The sequence below is a fragment of the Ursus maritimus genome, unplaced genomic scaffold, assembly GCF_017311325.1.
Source record: "Ursus maritimus isolate PB19 unplaced genomic scaffold, ASM1731132v1 scaffold_27, whole genome shotgun sequence".
Taxonomy (NCBI): Eukaryota; Metazoa; Chordata; class Mammalia; order Carnivora; family Ursidae; genus Ursus; species Ursus maritimus.
Genome location: NW_024425230.1, coordinates 31,923,405 through 31,939,132, shown reverse-complemented (window position 1 = coordinate 31,939,132; position 15,728 = coordinate 31,923,405). Strand labels below are relative to the sequence as shown.

Genomic DNA, 15,728 nt, shown 5'->3' with positions numbered 1-15,728 from the left:
CATTGCTTACATAAATGTATACATGGGGTACAATTGCAAAAATCTATATAGGGACACACCTGCAGATTTCTAAAAATGGTGAAAACTGTAGCCTAGTTAATATTAATGTGCCAATGTTAATTTCCTGGTTTTGATAATGTACTATCAGTATTTAAGATGTCACTTAGGGATGCTAAAGGCAAAGCAAGTACACGATACTCTATGAACTATTTTTTCCTCTGTACTATTTTTGAAACTTCCTGCTTTTGAAAAATGGAATGGAACCTTAAAATATTTTTCCATAAGTTCTTTTTAAACTATGCTTTTCAGATGGGCAGGACAATATCTTTAAAATTTTATAGTAACTTGCTTCTTTCTGGTCAACCTTTTAATTAAGAAGGACAGAAGATACTAATCAAACAGGCAAAAATTTAACTACAAAAATTCTCATCAATATAAAAAAATTTAAAAACAACCTAAATAACCAGTAATTGGAAACAGGTGAAATAAATTATGTTACAACCACCCAATGGAAGTCTATGAGGTCATTAAAAATCATGTTGTAGAGGCACCTGGGTGGCTCAGTCAGTTGAGCATCTGACTTTTGATTTCAGCTCAGGGTCATGAGAACAAGCCCCATTGTGGGGGGGGAGGGCTCCGTGCTCAGGGGGGAGTCTGCTTGAGATTCTTTTCCTCTGCCCCTCCCCCTGCTCGCTCTCTCTCTCTCTCTGTGTCTCTCTCTCTAAAATAAATAAATAAATCTTTTTTAAAAATCATGCTGTAGAACAATATTTAATGGCATAAATGATGTTAGCATGTATTATTATATTTAAATACAATAGTGTTTGATAACAGTTTTGTTAAAGACAATTATATTTTTATGCCTAGAAAGAAGAATATATGCCCCCCCAAAATTTTCATGAGCAAAGGAAGCAATTATTCAAAGAAGATATATGAATCACCAAAGAAGATATACAAATGATCAATAAGCACATGAAACGATGCTGAACGTTGGTAGGCATTAGGGAAATCCTTTATCAAAACCACAATGAGCTACAGTTAAAAGGACAGTCAATAACAGATATTGGCAAAAGAGAAAATGGAACCCTTATCTATTACCAGGGGGAATGTAAGATGTCACAGCCACTTTGAAATATAGTTTGGCAATTTCTCAAAACGTTAAACAAAACACAGAGATTTGACCCAGAAATTTCATTCCTAAGTACATACTCAAAAGAATCGAAAACATATATCCACACAAACACTTGTACATGAATGTTCACAGGAGCATTATTTTTAACAGCCAAAAGGGGAAAACCTGAGTGTTTGTCAGCTGATAAATGTATAAACAAAATAACCATACAATGGAATGCTCTTCTGCCATAAAAAGAAATGAACTACTGGCACATGCTACAATGTGGGTTATCCTTGAAAACAAAATGCTAAGTGAAAAAAGTACCACACAAAAGGCCACGTGTTGTAAAATTCTATTTATACTAAATTTCCAGAATGGGCACCTCTGTAGAAACCAAAAGTGTATAAGCATTTCCCTACCATTGGCAAGAATATGAGGAATGGAGAGAAACTAGAGAGTAGGAAGTTTCTTTTTGGAGCAATTAAAATACTCTAACTTAGATTTTAGGATGATTAGCCAACTCTTAAATTCACCAAACCCCACTAAACTATATATTTTAAATGAGTGAAACTTTGTGGTATGTAAATTACATCTCAATAAAGCTATTTAAAACAAGGCCTCAGAAATTAGCAAGTTAGAACTAAAATGCAATGTAGCAATGTCTTCAAAATTCTGAAGAAACATTATTTCTGACCAAGAGTTCTATACACAGGCAAATTATCAATCAAGTGTGAGGTCAGAATAAAAGCATGTTTAGTTATGGAGGAACCAAAATATTTTCCTCTCATACTTATTTTCATAGGGAGCTACTAGAGGATATGCTCCATAACAGTTTACAAAGTAGACATAAAAGAGGAAGAAATGGTAGAAAAAAGTTGATGCAGAAAGAATGACAAAAAGAATGCCCAATACAAAGGTAAAGGAAGATATCAAATGTGACAAACCTAGGTTAGAACACATTAAAAAAATGCCAGGACAGATTTGCAGGGGAAAATAAAACTGAGTCAAGATGCATCTGTTTAAGATTAGAGGAAATTCAGCTTGGGGTTGAAATGGTGATAAACATTAGAAAATTTTAGAGGGAAATCTGGCTGGATGATTTGGGACTATGGAAGAATTTTTAAAACAAGCTGTAAAATGGACAAATCAGAGACAAAAAATATATTTAACCACATTAAATTTAAGAATTTTTGTTTACCAAAAGGCACCATTAAAGTAAAAAGATAAGCTACAAACTCAGAAAACACATTTGAAACATATAACTGAAATGGGACCAGTACATAAAATTTATAAAGAATACTTGTTAAGGAAGAAATATGGGCAAAGAGCATTTCAAAATACATAAATGGCTATAAAATATATAAAAATTGTTCAACATCATTAATAAGCAAATTTTAAGATACCATTTCATAACCACCAGATTATCAAAAGTTAAGAAGTCTAACCATCAGTTGTGCTGGCAAGGAATAAGCAAAGGGAACTTTCAGCTGCAATTGTTAGTGTACATTAGTACAACTACCTTGGAAAACAATTTGGGATTATCTTATAAAACTAACATGCACATATCCTACTGAACTAACAGTTCCACTACTAAGTACATATCCCAGAGATGTAATAATAGGTGAACCAGAAGATTGGTATGAGCATGTTTAAAGTAGCACCATTTGTAATGGTAAAAGAACCACCCACATATCCACTGATGGGCAAATCAATTATGGTATATTAATGCCACATAATTATTTTATTGTGATTTTTAAAAAAACCACACACACATAATAGGTGCCTGGCTGGCTAAGCTGGTTAAGTGTCTGACTTCGGCTCAGGTCATGATCTTGGTCCTGGGATCAAGCCATGGTTCAGCTCTGCGCTCAGTGGGTGACTGCTTATCCCTCTGTCCCTTCCCCTTTCCCTGGCTAATGCTCCCTCTCTCTCTCTCTCTCTCAAATGAATAAATAAAATCTTTAAAAAAAATACATAACATAAAACTTACCATTTTACTTTTTTATTGAGAAATAACTGACACATAACATTTTGTTAGTTTCAGGTATACAAAAGAACTGAATATTTATATATACTGCAAAATGATCACCAGAATAAGTGTAGTTACTATCTATGACCACGCACAGTTATAAATTTTTTGTTCTGTGATGAGAACTTTTAAGATTTACTCTCTTAGCAACTTTCAAATATATAATACAGTATTATTAACTATGGTCACTATACTACACATTACTTACCCAGGACTTATTTATTTAGAACTGGGAGTTTGTATCTTTTGACCACCTTCATCCATTTTGCCTATACCCTACCCCAGCCTTGGGCAACCACCGATCTGTTCTCTGTCCATTTTAATATTTTCAATGTACACTGAGTATACTGGCATTGAGTACATTCACACTGCTCTGCAACTATCACCATCACCACTATCCATCTCCAGTTTTAACCAAACTGAAACTCTGTACTCATTAAATAACTTCCCACTCCTCCACAGCATATAATACAGCAACAAAACAGAAAAAAACGACATGCAAGAAGATGGATGAATCTTAGATGAATATTGGTGAAGGGGAAAAAAAGTCAAAGAAGACACCATACTATAAACCAATATTTCTGTAAAACTCAAAAAGTACAAAAGACAATTTATGGCTTAGAAAAACATACATTTACTGTAAAACTTTTTTTTAAGAGCACAGTAATGATAAACATAAAATTCTGGGTAGTGAGGGGAGAGAGGACAGAGTGATTAGAAAGTAAGATAAAGGAGGTTTCAGTAATACTAAAATCTTCTGGTTCTGAACTTGGGTGATAGGTTCATTTTGTTGGTATGCTTCCTAATGTACATGTGTGTTTTTGTATATTCTCTTATATCAAATGCTACCTGCATTAATGTACAAAGACTGAATAGGAGCTTCCCATTAAACATGTTTATCAAACTTACTATGTACTATTTCAAATCCTCTCAGTCTTACCTCTTACTATAGCTAATGCTGCTGCAAACAGTACTGTGACTAGTTACACACACATATTTAGTCCAGTATCAAACCTTGTCACACTATTTTTAAAAGCATCAAGAAACAAAAACAAACTAGCCCTGATTTTCTTCATATTTTTTAACACAAAAAAGTATTAATAAGAATTCTCATTATTTCTTCTATACTTCCTTGAAAACATAAACCAAACATACTTACTGTTGGTTTTTTTCATTTAGAGTATTCATGCCCTGGAGATCAGAAAGAGGTGTTCTGGGATTTTTCCGGGTTATACCTAACAAATAAAAAGCAGACATTTTCAAATCAATACTAAAAGAAATTAAACATGAAACAATTTTTCTAAGACAAATAAAATTAACGTGCTTCAATAGTAAATATTTGCTAAACACACCAGAAATGTCTAAATATTAATATGAACCAAGTCCCATGACTGTTACTTACAAATCTGACTTAGCCAACAATAAACCCATTAGGGAATTAAATAATAAATCTTCTTATTTCTTCTCTTATTTAAACATTATTAGGAAATGAAGGATAACTGGGTTGAAGGTCTAGAAATACACAAGCTCATTATTTTAATATTCAAAAAATTCCTAATGATTCCTTTGCATCATTTTTCAGCAATAAATATATTGCTGACATGGACTATAGATTTCAGAGGTCAATTAATTTTACCTATAGACACTGAGAATCAAAAACAACAAATTATTTTCTTATTAAGTATTACCAATATTTTTAAGTTATAATTTACTTTAAATCATATGATAAATGTTGAAGCTCTATACACATAAGGCCATGAATTTTCATAACACCATATACACACAAACATTTAATATAGGTAAGACACACTGGAAAGGAAGTCCAAGTATCTATTCAAGAACAATCCTGTATGTAGAAAATCCTAAGTAGCCCACAAAAAACTATTAAGACTAATAAAAGAATTCAGCACAATTATAAGATTTAAGATCAATATTTAAAAATCAATTCTATTTCTATACAATAGCAATAAACAACCAGAAAGTAAAATTAGAACAATTCCATTAATAATAACATCAAAATAATACAAAAAGAATAAACTTTAAAAAGTATAAAAGGTCTATACTGAAAACTACAAAACATGATTAAAAGAAACATAAATAAATGGAATACCATCCATACTCATGGATTGGAAAACTTAATTACTGCTAAGTTAGTGATGCTCCCTAAATTTATCTACAGATCCATGCCATCTCTATTAAAATTCCAGCATCATTTTTCTACAGAAATGAATAAACTGATCCTAAAGTTAATATGGAAATGCAAAGGACCCAGAATAGCCAGAACACTGCTGAAAAACAAGAACACGGTTGGAGGACTCACACTTCCGAATTCAAAACTTACTACAAAGATAGAGTAATTGATACTGTATGGTACTGACATAAAGAAAGATAAACAATGGAAAGGAACTGAGAATACAGAATAGACCTTTACATTTATGATCTAATGAGTTTTGACAAAGGTGTCAAGACAATTCAATGGGAAAAGAATAATCTTTTCAAAAAATGGTGCTGGGAAAATTAGATATCCTCACGTAAAAGAATGAAGTTGAACCAAAAATCAAAATGAGTGTTGAAAGTATAAAACTCTTAAAAGAAAATATAGGAGTAAATCTTTCTGACATTGAATTAGGCAATAAAATTACTTAGGTATATCACCGAAAGCATAAGCAACCAAGGAAAAAAATGGACCAACTGGACATCATCAAAATTTAAAACTACTGTGCTTCAAAGGACAACAGATCAAGAAAGTAAAAAGACAACTCACAGAATGACAGAAAATGTACATCAAATACATGATAAGGAACTTGAATCCAGAAAATAAAAAGAACTCTGAGAAGTGAGTAAAAAGACAACCCAATTTAAAAATGAACACAGGATATGAACAGATATTTCTCCAAAGAAGACATGCAAAGGGCTAATAAGTTCATGAAATCATGGATGCTCAACATCATTAGTCATCAGAGAAATGAAAATCAAAACTACAATGAGATACCACCTCATACCCACCAGGATGGCTATAATCAAAAAAGACAGATAATAATTGTCGTCGAGGACATGAAAAAATTGGAACCTTTTATATAACTGCTGAAATATGAAATGATACAGTCACTTTGGAAAGCACTCTAACAGTTCATCAAAAAAGTAAACACAGGATTACCATAGGACCCAGCAATTCTACTCCTAAGTAAATTCCCAGGAGAATTTCCAGTACTGTTACTGGAAATATATCTTGTGATCAACAAATTCAGTTAGAACTTTGAGTAACTTTATAAAGTTACTTATATACTGAATTGTTTTTATTTTATTTAATCAGTTCCTTAGTTATGGGTACCAATGATCCCTATGACAAATTATCTTTTTCTATTCTCCGTATCTATTCTTTTCTTCCATGTATTGAAACATAATCATCTCAGGCCTTTCTTCAATATTAGTAATTCAATTTTCAGCTATTTTCCACTATTTTTTGAGCTCATACAGATGTAGCTTTATGCCTCTGAGTGCTTTAGTAGTTCAATACCTCTTTTCAATATCATTCTGATATTTTATAGTCTTAAATTTGTGCTACTGCTTTACTGGATTCACGTTCTAAAATTCTTCTTACTATACTGTAAAGTACTCAGGAAATTTTCTTCTCGGAGTATCTTCCCTGCAAACACAATAGGGTGTTTCTTTGAGGGTAATTCTTTAATGCGTATTATTTGACTTTGTTATTTCCCTCGGTGTGATGTTTTTCAGCATCAATTATTAAATATTTTAAACATTAAGAGGGCATAAGGACTAATATACTGAACATTTATAACTGATCACTCAGAAAATGAAGGCTTGTGCACCTCTCTTCTGATCCCATTCTAACAGCTTCAGATCCCGTCATCCCCCAACTTGCTAGGGTTAACATAAAAAAAAAACTTTAAAATGGCTATCATAAGTTCAGTGACTTAAAGTAGAAGATGGTCTTATCAGTTAACAGACAGCAAATCTCAAGAGAAAACTGGGAACTGTAAAAAGGAATCAAACAGATATTCTGGAACTAAAAACAAAAAATTCATTCTATGGGTTTAAAAGAATTTAAACAGCACAATGAACCTGAAATCAATAAATAAAAATTATCTAATCTGAAGAATGAAAGAACAAAAATAAAAGAAAAATGAACAGAGGATGAGGAATCTCTGAGACAATATCAAATATTCAAAAAACATGTAACTGACATCCAGAAAGAAAACAAATTGCAGCAGAAAAAATTTCTGAAACAATGTTAGCCAAAAATTTCCTAAATTTGATGAAAAACGATTGAAGCACAGGTCCAAAAGGTACAGCAAATCCCAAAGAGGATAAATATAAATCATATCTAGGAACTCATAAATTACTAAAACCCAAAAAACAAAGAGAAAATGCCTAGCACCCAGAGGGGAAAAAGGTACATTAGATATGAAAGAATTATAATAGGATGATATCTGAGTTTATCATCACAAATAATGTACGTCAAAAGAAAATGAAATATCTTTAAGGTACCAAAGTTTGATACTTCCTAATGACATTAAACATATCTACTTTACGACACAGTAACCAGCCATAAGTTTTACTTGAGGAATGAAAATATATGTACACAAAATGACTTGAACAAGAATGTTTATAACAGGGCTCCTCGCAATAGCTTAAAACAGTATCACAATAGCTTAAAACAGTATATAACTCTTACATCCATCAAGAAACAAATGATAAACACAAAGTTGTATATACAATTGTTTATATATATATATACAATAACTCAGCAACAAATTAATTGTATATGAAACATAGATGAATGTGTTTATCATTATATTGCATAAGAGAATCAGAACACAAAAGAATATACACTGTATGATTCCATTTCTGTAAAATTTTTAGGAAAGGCAAAAACTAATTTATAGTAACAGAAATCTTAACAAGACTTTCCCAAAGGAGGTGGGAAAACGTACAAGAGAGCAAAAATAAATTTTCTGATACAACTTTATTCAATATTTTATGTTGAATCTGTGTTCATATGATTCAGGTTTTTCTCTTATAAACATCTTACCATTGAGTTTTCTTTTTCTTAACTGCATAGCCTGTTTTTTAACTACTTAGTTTGGTTCATTTTAATTTATTGGTATTACAGTTGCTTCTGGTTTTTCTGACTTATTTTATGCCTTTTATCTCACTAATTATTACAAGCCTTTATCCAGACTTCTACTGAATTATTTTCCTTATATTTTGGTTTCTTTTGTTTCCGAAATTATAAATACTCTCTTCTTTTATTATCCTTGAATTTTTAGTATACCCATGAATTCTAAACTGAATTCTCTCTCCCCTTTTGCTAAAGAGTACAAAAACCTTTGAATGCTTTGGTTCTAGTTATTCCCTTCCCATCTCAGATGTTGCTACTCAGTACTTATTTTTCACCTTGTTTTCTTCCCATTAAGCAAATTAAACTTTTTTTATAAAACTACTAAGTTTTATAAAATAATTGTTTATTTAGATTTATACAAATATTTATCATTTCTTTATCAGATCTCAAAACTTTCCAGTGAGTTCAGGTTCTTTCTCAACTAAATCTTTTAATAAACTTCTATCAGTGTAGATCTGTTCAGATTAGTACCTAACTTTATTTATTGCTATTGTTCACCTTTGCCTGGTATACGCTTGTCCATCCTTTTATTTTCATCATTTTAAGAATCTTGTAGATATGTGCTGCCTGGGTGGCCACAGTTAAGTGTCTACCTTCAGCTCAGGTCCTGATCCCAGGGTCCCAATTCCAGAGTCCTGGGATCAAGCCCTGCCTCTTCCTCTCCTCCCCATTCATGCTCTCTCACTATTTCTCTGTCTCTCAAATTAAAAAAAAAAAAAAAGGAATCTTGTAGATATTACTTAATAGAACTTCCTGAAAATTCATTTTGAGAATTTAATTGATGAGGTTAATCTATTTTTATTAATTTTAAATAGCAGTACTTGTTTCATTCAGCATAATATTGTAACAACTGATCTATAAAAGTATTTGGGTGAACATGTTTTCATTTCTCAGGTAAATATCTGGGATTGGTATTAATGGAATACATGGAAAGTATATGCTCACCTTTATAAAAAAAAAAAAAAAAACAACACCTGAAAAACTGTTTCCCAAAATAATTGTACTATTTTACACTGCAGTAGAGTATGTAAGTGTTCCAGTTGCTCCACATCCTCATCATCAGTTAATACTGCCAATATTTTTTTTAAATATTGTCAACTTCTTAAAATTTAGCCATGATACAAGGTGTTAATGTGACCTCCTGTGATCATAATTTGCATTTCCCTAATGACTAATGAAACTGATCATCTTTCATGAACCTATGGATCATTAATACAGCTTAAGCTGTATTAATGTGCTTAAGCACGAGTTTAAATCTTTAGGCTATTTTTAACTGAACTGCTTATCTTATTAACTACAAGAGTTCTTAAAATATTATTTTCAAGTCCATTATCAGTTATCAGTATTATAAATTATTACACAAATTTTGTTTCCCAGCGTGTGGTATGCTTTTATTTTTCTTAGCAAGATCCTTTTTAAAGCAGAAATTTTCAATTTTGATAAACTCCATTTTATCCTTTTGCTTTTTTTAAACAGTTCATGCTCTTATGACCCATCTAAGAAATTTTTGCCTGTCCCAAGATAGCAAAGATTTTCTCTCAGGTTTTCTTCTACAAATTTGATACTTTTACTCTTTCTGAAGAGCTACATGACCCACTTCGAGTTCAATCTTACGGATAAAGTCAAAGTCCTCTTCTTTTATAGGGCTACCTAGTTGTTCCAATGTCATGTGTTTAAAAGACTATACTCAACCCCACTGGATTATCTCAGCACCTTTGTGGAAAATCAATTGACCTGTATGTGTAGATTGTTTCCTGGATTTTTATTTGGTTCTATTCATCTCTTGATCTTTACACTAAGAGGACAATGTCATGATTACTTTAGTCTTGAAATCATATAGTGTAAGTTCTCTAGCTTTGTTGTTTTTTTTCAAAATTGTTTTGTCATCCTAGATAGTCTACATTTCTACGTAAATCTTAATTAGCTTGTGAATTTCTACCAAAAAATCTCTTCATTTATTTAGATATTTTTCAATTACTCTTAGTTGTATACAGGTCTAACACATATTTCATATTTCATGTGTGGGTGGCTCAGTTGGTTAAGCATCTGACTCCTGATTCCAGCTCAGGTCATGATCTCACGATAGTGAGATGGAGCCTCCCATCGGCTCTGTGCTGGGTGTGGAGTCGGCTTAAAATTCTCTCCCTCTCTCCCCCTCTCTGCCTCCCCCCAAAATTAATTAATAAATAAAATAAAAATTATCCCTAATTATTTCATGTTTGGTATGTATATTATTACCCATTGCATATTAAAGCACTTCAAAACCTAGCACTTAAAATGACAGTTATCATAATAATTGAGATTCTACAGAAACAGATTTCAAGAGCTGCTTAGCTGGGTGGTTGAGATAGGGTCTCTCATAAAGTTATAGTCAACCTGTTGGCCAAAGCTGTGGTCATCTCAAGACTGGAATGGAACTGAAGGATTTGCTTCCAAGGTCACTCACATAGTGGCAAGGATCAGTTCCTAACTGTTGACTACAGGCTTTAATGGGATTCTCAGCAGGGCTACTCACAAACGGCAGCTTACTTCTCCCAGAAACTGTGATCCAAGAAAGAGCTAGCAAGTGAGAAATTATCTAAGATAGACACCGCAGTCTTTCATAACTTAATTTGGAATTGACAGACTATCACTTCTGCCATGTCCTATTAAGTCACAGAGATGGAGACTGGTAAAATGCAGGAGACTACACAAGGTTGTGAATACCAGAATATGAGAATAACTGGAGAGTATCTAGGAGGCTGACTGCCAAAGATGTATAAATGAAATTCATAAATTTCATTTTCCATTTGTTCATGGCTAAAATATTGACTTAATTTTGTAAATTTACCTGGTATCCTGTGAGATTATTAGAACTTACTTTCTAGATCAAATAGCATATTTTAAACTCCTTAGCACTTTTTATACAGATGATCATGTTGTCTACATCTTCCTTTTCAATCTATGCACCATTAAATCTGAGTGGCAAAAGCAGACATCTTTGCCTTGTCTCAATGTTAGAGTAGTATTCAATCTTTGATCAGTAAGTATGAAGTCTGCTGTAGGATTTTCATGCATATTCTTTATGAGGAGGCTGCCTTCTATTCCTAGGCTCCTAAAAGTTTTTAAATAGGAATGAGTGAAGAATTATGACAAAATTTTTTTACCCAACTACTGAGATATCATAAGCTTTTTTTTTTTTTTTTTTTTTTAGAAGGATAACATAATGAGTTACATGGATGCCTGGATGGCTCAGTAGGCTAAGCATCTTTCGGCTCAGGTCATGATCCCAGAGTCCTAAGATCAAGCCCCGCATTGGGCTCCCTGCTCAGCAGGGAGCCTGCTTCTCCCTCTACTTGCCACTCCCCTGCCTGTGCTCTCTCTCTCTCTGGCAAATAAATAAAATCTTTAAAAAAATATACAGTGAGTTGAATGATTTTCTAGTATCAAACCAACCTTTCATTCCTGGAATAAACTCCACTGGTTATCAAGTATTCTCCTTTAACATACTGGTGAATTCAGTTAGCCCTTATTTTGTTAAGGCTTTTCATGTCTATCACTGTGAGGTATGTTGGTCTGTAGTTTTCTTGTAATGTTTTTGTCTGGTTTTGGTATTAGATTAATAATACTGGCCTCATGATATGATTTGCATAGGGTTCTTGCTCCCATATTTTCTGAAAGAGTTGAAGAGAACTGGTATTATTCTTTCCTTAAATGTTTCTTAAATAAAATTTACTATTGAAGCTATCTGGGCCTGGACTTTTTGGGTGTGGGGGAAGATTTTACTTATGAATCCATTATCATTAATAGATATAGGAGTGATCAAATTTTCTCTTTTTCCTTGGGTCAATGTAGATTGACATTCAAGGCATTTGTCCATTTCATCTAAGTTGTCGAATTTATTGACATAGTGTTCATAATCTCTCCTCAATCTTTTGACGTCTACACCATATGCAACTGTGTCCACTTGCTCATTCCTGATAACAGTATTTGTGTTTTCTCTCATATTTCTTGATCAGAACGGCTAGAACTGCACTATCTAATACAGCAGCCACTGGCCACATGTGGCTTTCAAATTTTACTTGATTGAATCAAATTAAACCTTCAGTTTTAGAGAGCATAGCTGGAGAACATTTTCATCTTCACAGAAAGTTCTACTGGACAGAACTAGAGCTTTATCAATTTCATTGCTCCTTTTGAAAAATCAGCTTTTGGTTTTCACTGATTTTCTCTACTGTTAAGTCTGCTTTGTATTCACATATTGTAGCTCTTCACTTCTCTCTACTTATTTTGGGTCTAAGGTGCTCTTGTTGTAGCTTCATTAGGTAAAAGCACTGATTCTGACTTTTTCTAATACAAGGAATTAAAAGCTATCAATTTTCTTATAAGCATTTCTTTAGTTGCATTATGCAAGTTATGTTATTTCCATTCTCAGAGAAACTATTCAAAATAGTTTCAAGTTGCCCTGATGAATTCTTCTTTAACTCATGAGTTACACATATGTTCATTTTCAAAATATTTGAGTATTTCTCAAGGGGGCGCCTGGCTGGCTCAGTCAGAAGAGCAAGAGACTCTTGATCACAGGGTTGTAAGTTCAAGCCCCACACTGGGTGTAGAGATTACTTACAAAAAAAAAAAATTGGAAGATTTCTCAGATATCTTTCTGTTACTGATTTCTATTTTAATTCCATTTGGGTCAGACTTAAATTCCATTTGGAATTCCACAATGGAATTCCATTAATTGCATTTGGTCAGATTAAATTTTCAATGATTTGTGGAACCATACAGAGGCCTGAGGTCAGGGACATTAAGACAGGCATTGTCAGCAAGGTAAAAGAATTAAGTTATATCAAGCCCATAGCACTTCTCTGACAACTGCTGATCCTTCACCTTCTTCATAAACATGCCATGAGTATAAACTGAAGGTCAAAAGTATGGGTTCAAATTCAAGTGAGATTCTTCTCTTCTACCCTATATCTCTCTCTTCCTCCTACCATCTTATTCCTTTTCCTTACCAGGGCTATTGACCTTTGCAGAAGTGGGGCTGAAGGTCATGCTTCCAAGAATCCCAATTCCTCCCCTCTCCTCTAATTTCCTCCCGACCAAATCTCAGAGAACAGTCACTAGAGAGAGAAGGTGGGAGCAACAGAAATGAAAAGGAAGAACCACAATACCTTTTATGTCTTAATCGTGAAGGCCACACATTGTCACTTCTGCCATATTCCATTTGTTAGAAGTGAGTCATTACAGCACATGCCTTTTGAAGGGAGGAGTATCAAAGAATTTGTGGACACATTTTAAACCACCAGAACAATGTCATAGTTTTTACTTTAAATAATCTTTTTAAAAGAAATTGAGAAGGAAAGGAAATATGTATAGCCATTTATTTTTATACATAGTTATTATTTCTTTTTCTTTATTTCTTCTAATAATTAATGAATCAGCAAACTAAGACCCTGGGCCAAATCAAACCCACTGCCTGTTTTTGCAGGGCCTGAATGCTAAGAAAATGGTTGAGGTTTTGGGGAAAAAAAAAAATCAATGGAAGAATATTTTTGTGACATGTGAAAATCATATGAAATTTAAATTTCAGTGTCCGTAATAAAGTTTTATTAGAACACAGCCATGCTTATTTACTTATGTATTGTCTATGGCTCCTTTCACAGTAGAACTGAGATGTTTCAACAGAGACCATAGGACCACAAAGCCTAAAATATTTACTATCTGGACTTTTGCAGAAAAGTGTACCAACACTTACTATTCATCCGAGTTACCATCTGATGGTAACTTTAGCCCTTAGCTTAAAGAACTTCCATTATCAGGGTGCCTGGGTGGCTTAGTTGGTTAAGCATCCAAATCTTGATTTCAGCTCAGGTCATGATCTCGAGGGTGATGAGATCGAGCCCTGTGTTGGGCTCAGTGCTGAGTGTGGAGCCTGCTTAAGATTCTCTCTCTTTCTCTCTCTCCCTCCGCCCCTCCCCCCCCACACACTGCTCACATGGCTTCTCTTTCTCTAAAAAAAATTTAAATAAATAAAATAATAAAGCTGAACTTTCTGATTAAACAAAAGAATTTCCATTATCATTTCTTGTAGAATATATATTATAGTGACAAATTCTCTCAGATTCCTTTTATCTGAAAACATCTTTATTTCAGGTTCATTTTTTAAGAATACTTTTGTTAACTGATAGTTAGACTGTGGAAAATACATTGTAGCAGCACTAAATTCTGTTACATTTTTTTCTGAAAACTGTTGATTTTTCTTCTAATAGGTAGTTAACTTGTCTGTACCCAAACTAAAAATATAGAAATTTTGCCTGAAAGTTGGTTTTGTTTGGCGGGGGTGGTGTTTTGGTTTGTTTTGGGGGGAAGCAAGATTTTAATTATGATTTTTGGATATCTTTCTGTCTCCACTGCTTTCATAAGTCAGGTGTTAATCATATCATTATTCCCCTGTATTTAATGTGCCATATTTTCCCCTGGCTGCTTTCAAGATTTTCTCTTTATCTTTGACATTTGGCAAACAATGTGCCTAATAATGGTTTCCTTTTTTATTTATTCTACTTGGAAGTCACTAATCTTCTTGGATCTCTAAGTCAGTCTTTTTTTTTTAACCAAACATGAAATGTTTTTGGCCACTATTTCTTCAAATATTTCTCTGCCTCTTTCTCTCTCCCCTCTACTTATGGGATTCCAACTAAGACAGCAAGACTTCAGATTTTGTCCCACAGGAGCTACGGAGATACAAAAAAGCCCTCTGTCAAAAAAGCAGCCAACTTGCAAATCTCACCTATTGCAGTTGTATCTTTCAAAAGTCATTCCTATTTGGTTTGCATTGCTTTGTTGACCAGCTTCCCTAAGTACTCACAGCTCTCAGCCAGGTATGGTTGGCAGAATTTATACTCTAACTTTGGGTTTTAGCCCTTTGGCAGCTTACTCAGTTCCAGGATTTTCCTCCTAAATTGCAAGTTGCTTTGCCAATCCTCAACTTTGTTCTCTGATACCTCAGGTCAGTATGGTTGTGGTCCGCTGTCTATCAGGCAACGGGAGCTGGGGAGCACCTTGTTTAAAAAGCCACAGATTCACAATTCTTATCCACTACTTTACTTACTTCAAAGAATAAACTCTCCTCTGGTTACTGCTTCTTTCTGGTCTTTCAGTGTTTTTCATTTTGTTTTGGTTTGGTTTTTTGGTCTTTTCCGAGTGCTTTCAAATCATTTTGTTATTTTTAAGTTTTTTCCAGGTTTTATCGTTGTTACCTGTGAAAGGGTTCATTCACCTTCCCAATTATCCATTACCTAAAGCTGGTAGTCCCCTATTTTTTTAAAAGCAGTCTCCTAGACTTGAATTTGTAATTTTATATATTATAAAATTTTAATTACTGGTAGTACTATAATAGACAATGGAATAAACTACCTAAAATAATGGAAAAGCTCCAACTTTCATAAATTTGCATGTAAATA

General features: G+C 33.3%; 1 protein-coding gene across 1 annotated transcript in view; it reads right to left on the bottom strand.

The window, feature by feature from the left end:
- MYO9A (myosin IXA) overlaps positions 1-15,728 on the bottom strand; it is a 281,871-nt gene that overhangs the window by 127,426 nt on the left and 138,717 nt on the right. The window contains exon 16 of the mRNA XM_040643036.1: positions 4,303-4,378. Within this exon, the coding sequence (XP_040498970.1) occupies positions 4,303-4,378 (76 nt within the window). The remainder of the gene's footprint in view (positions 1-4,302; positions 4,379-15,728) is intronic.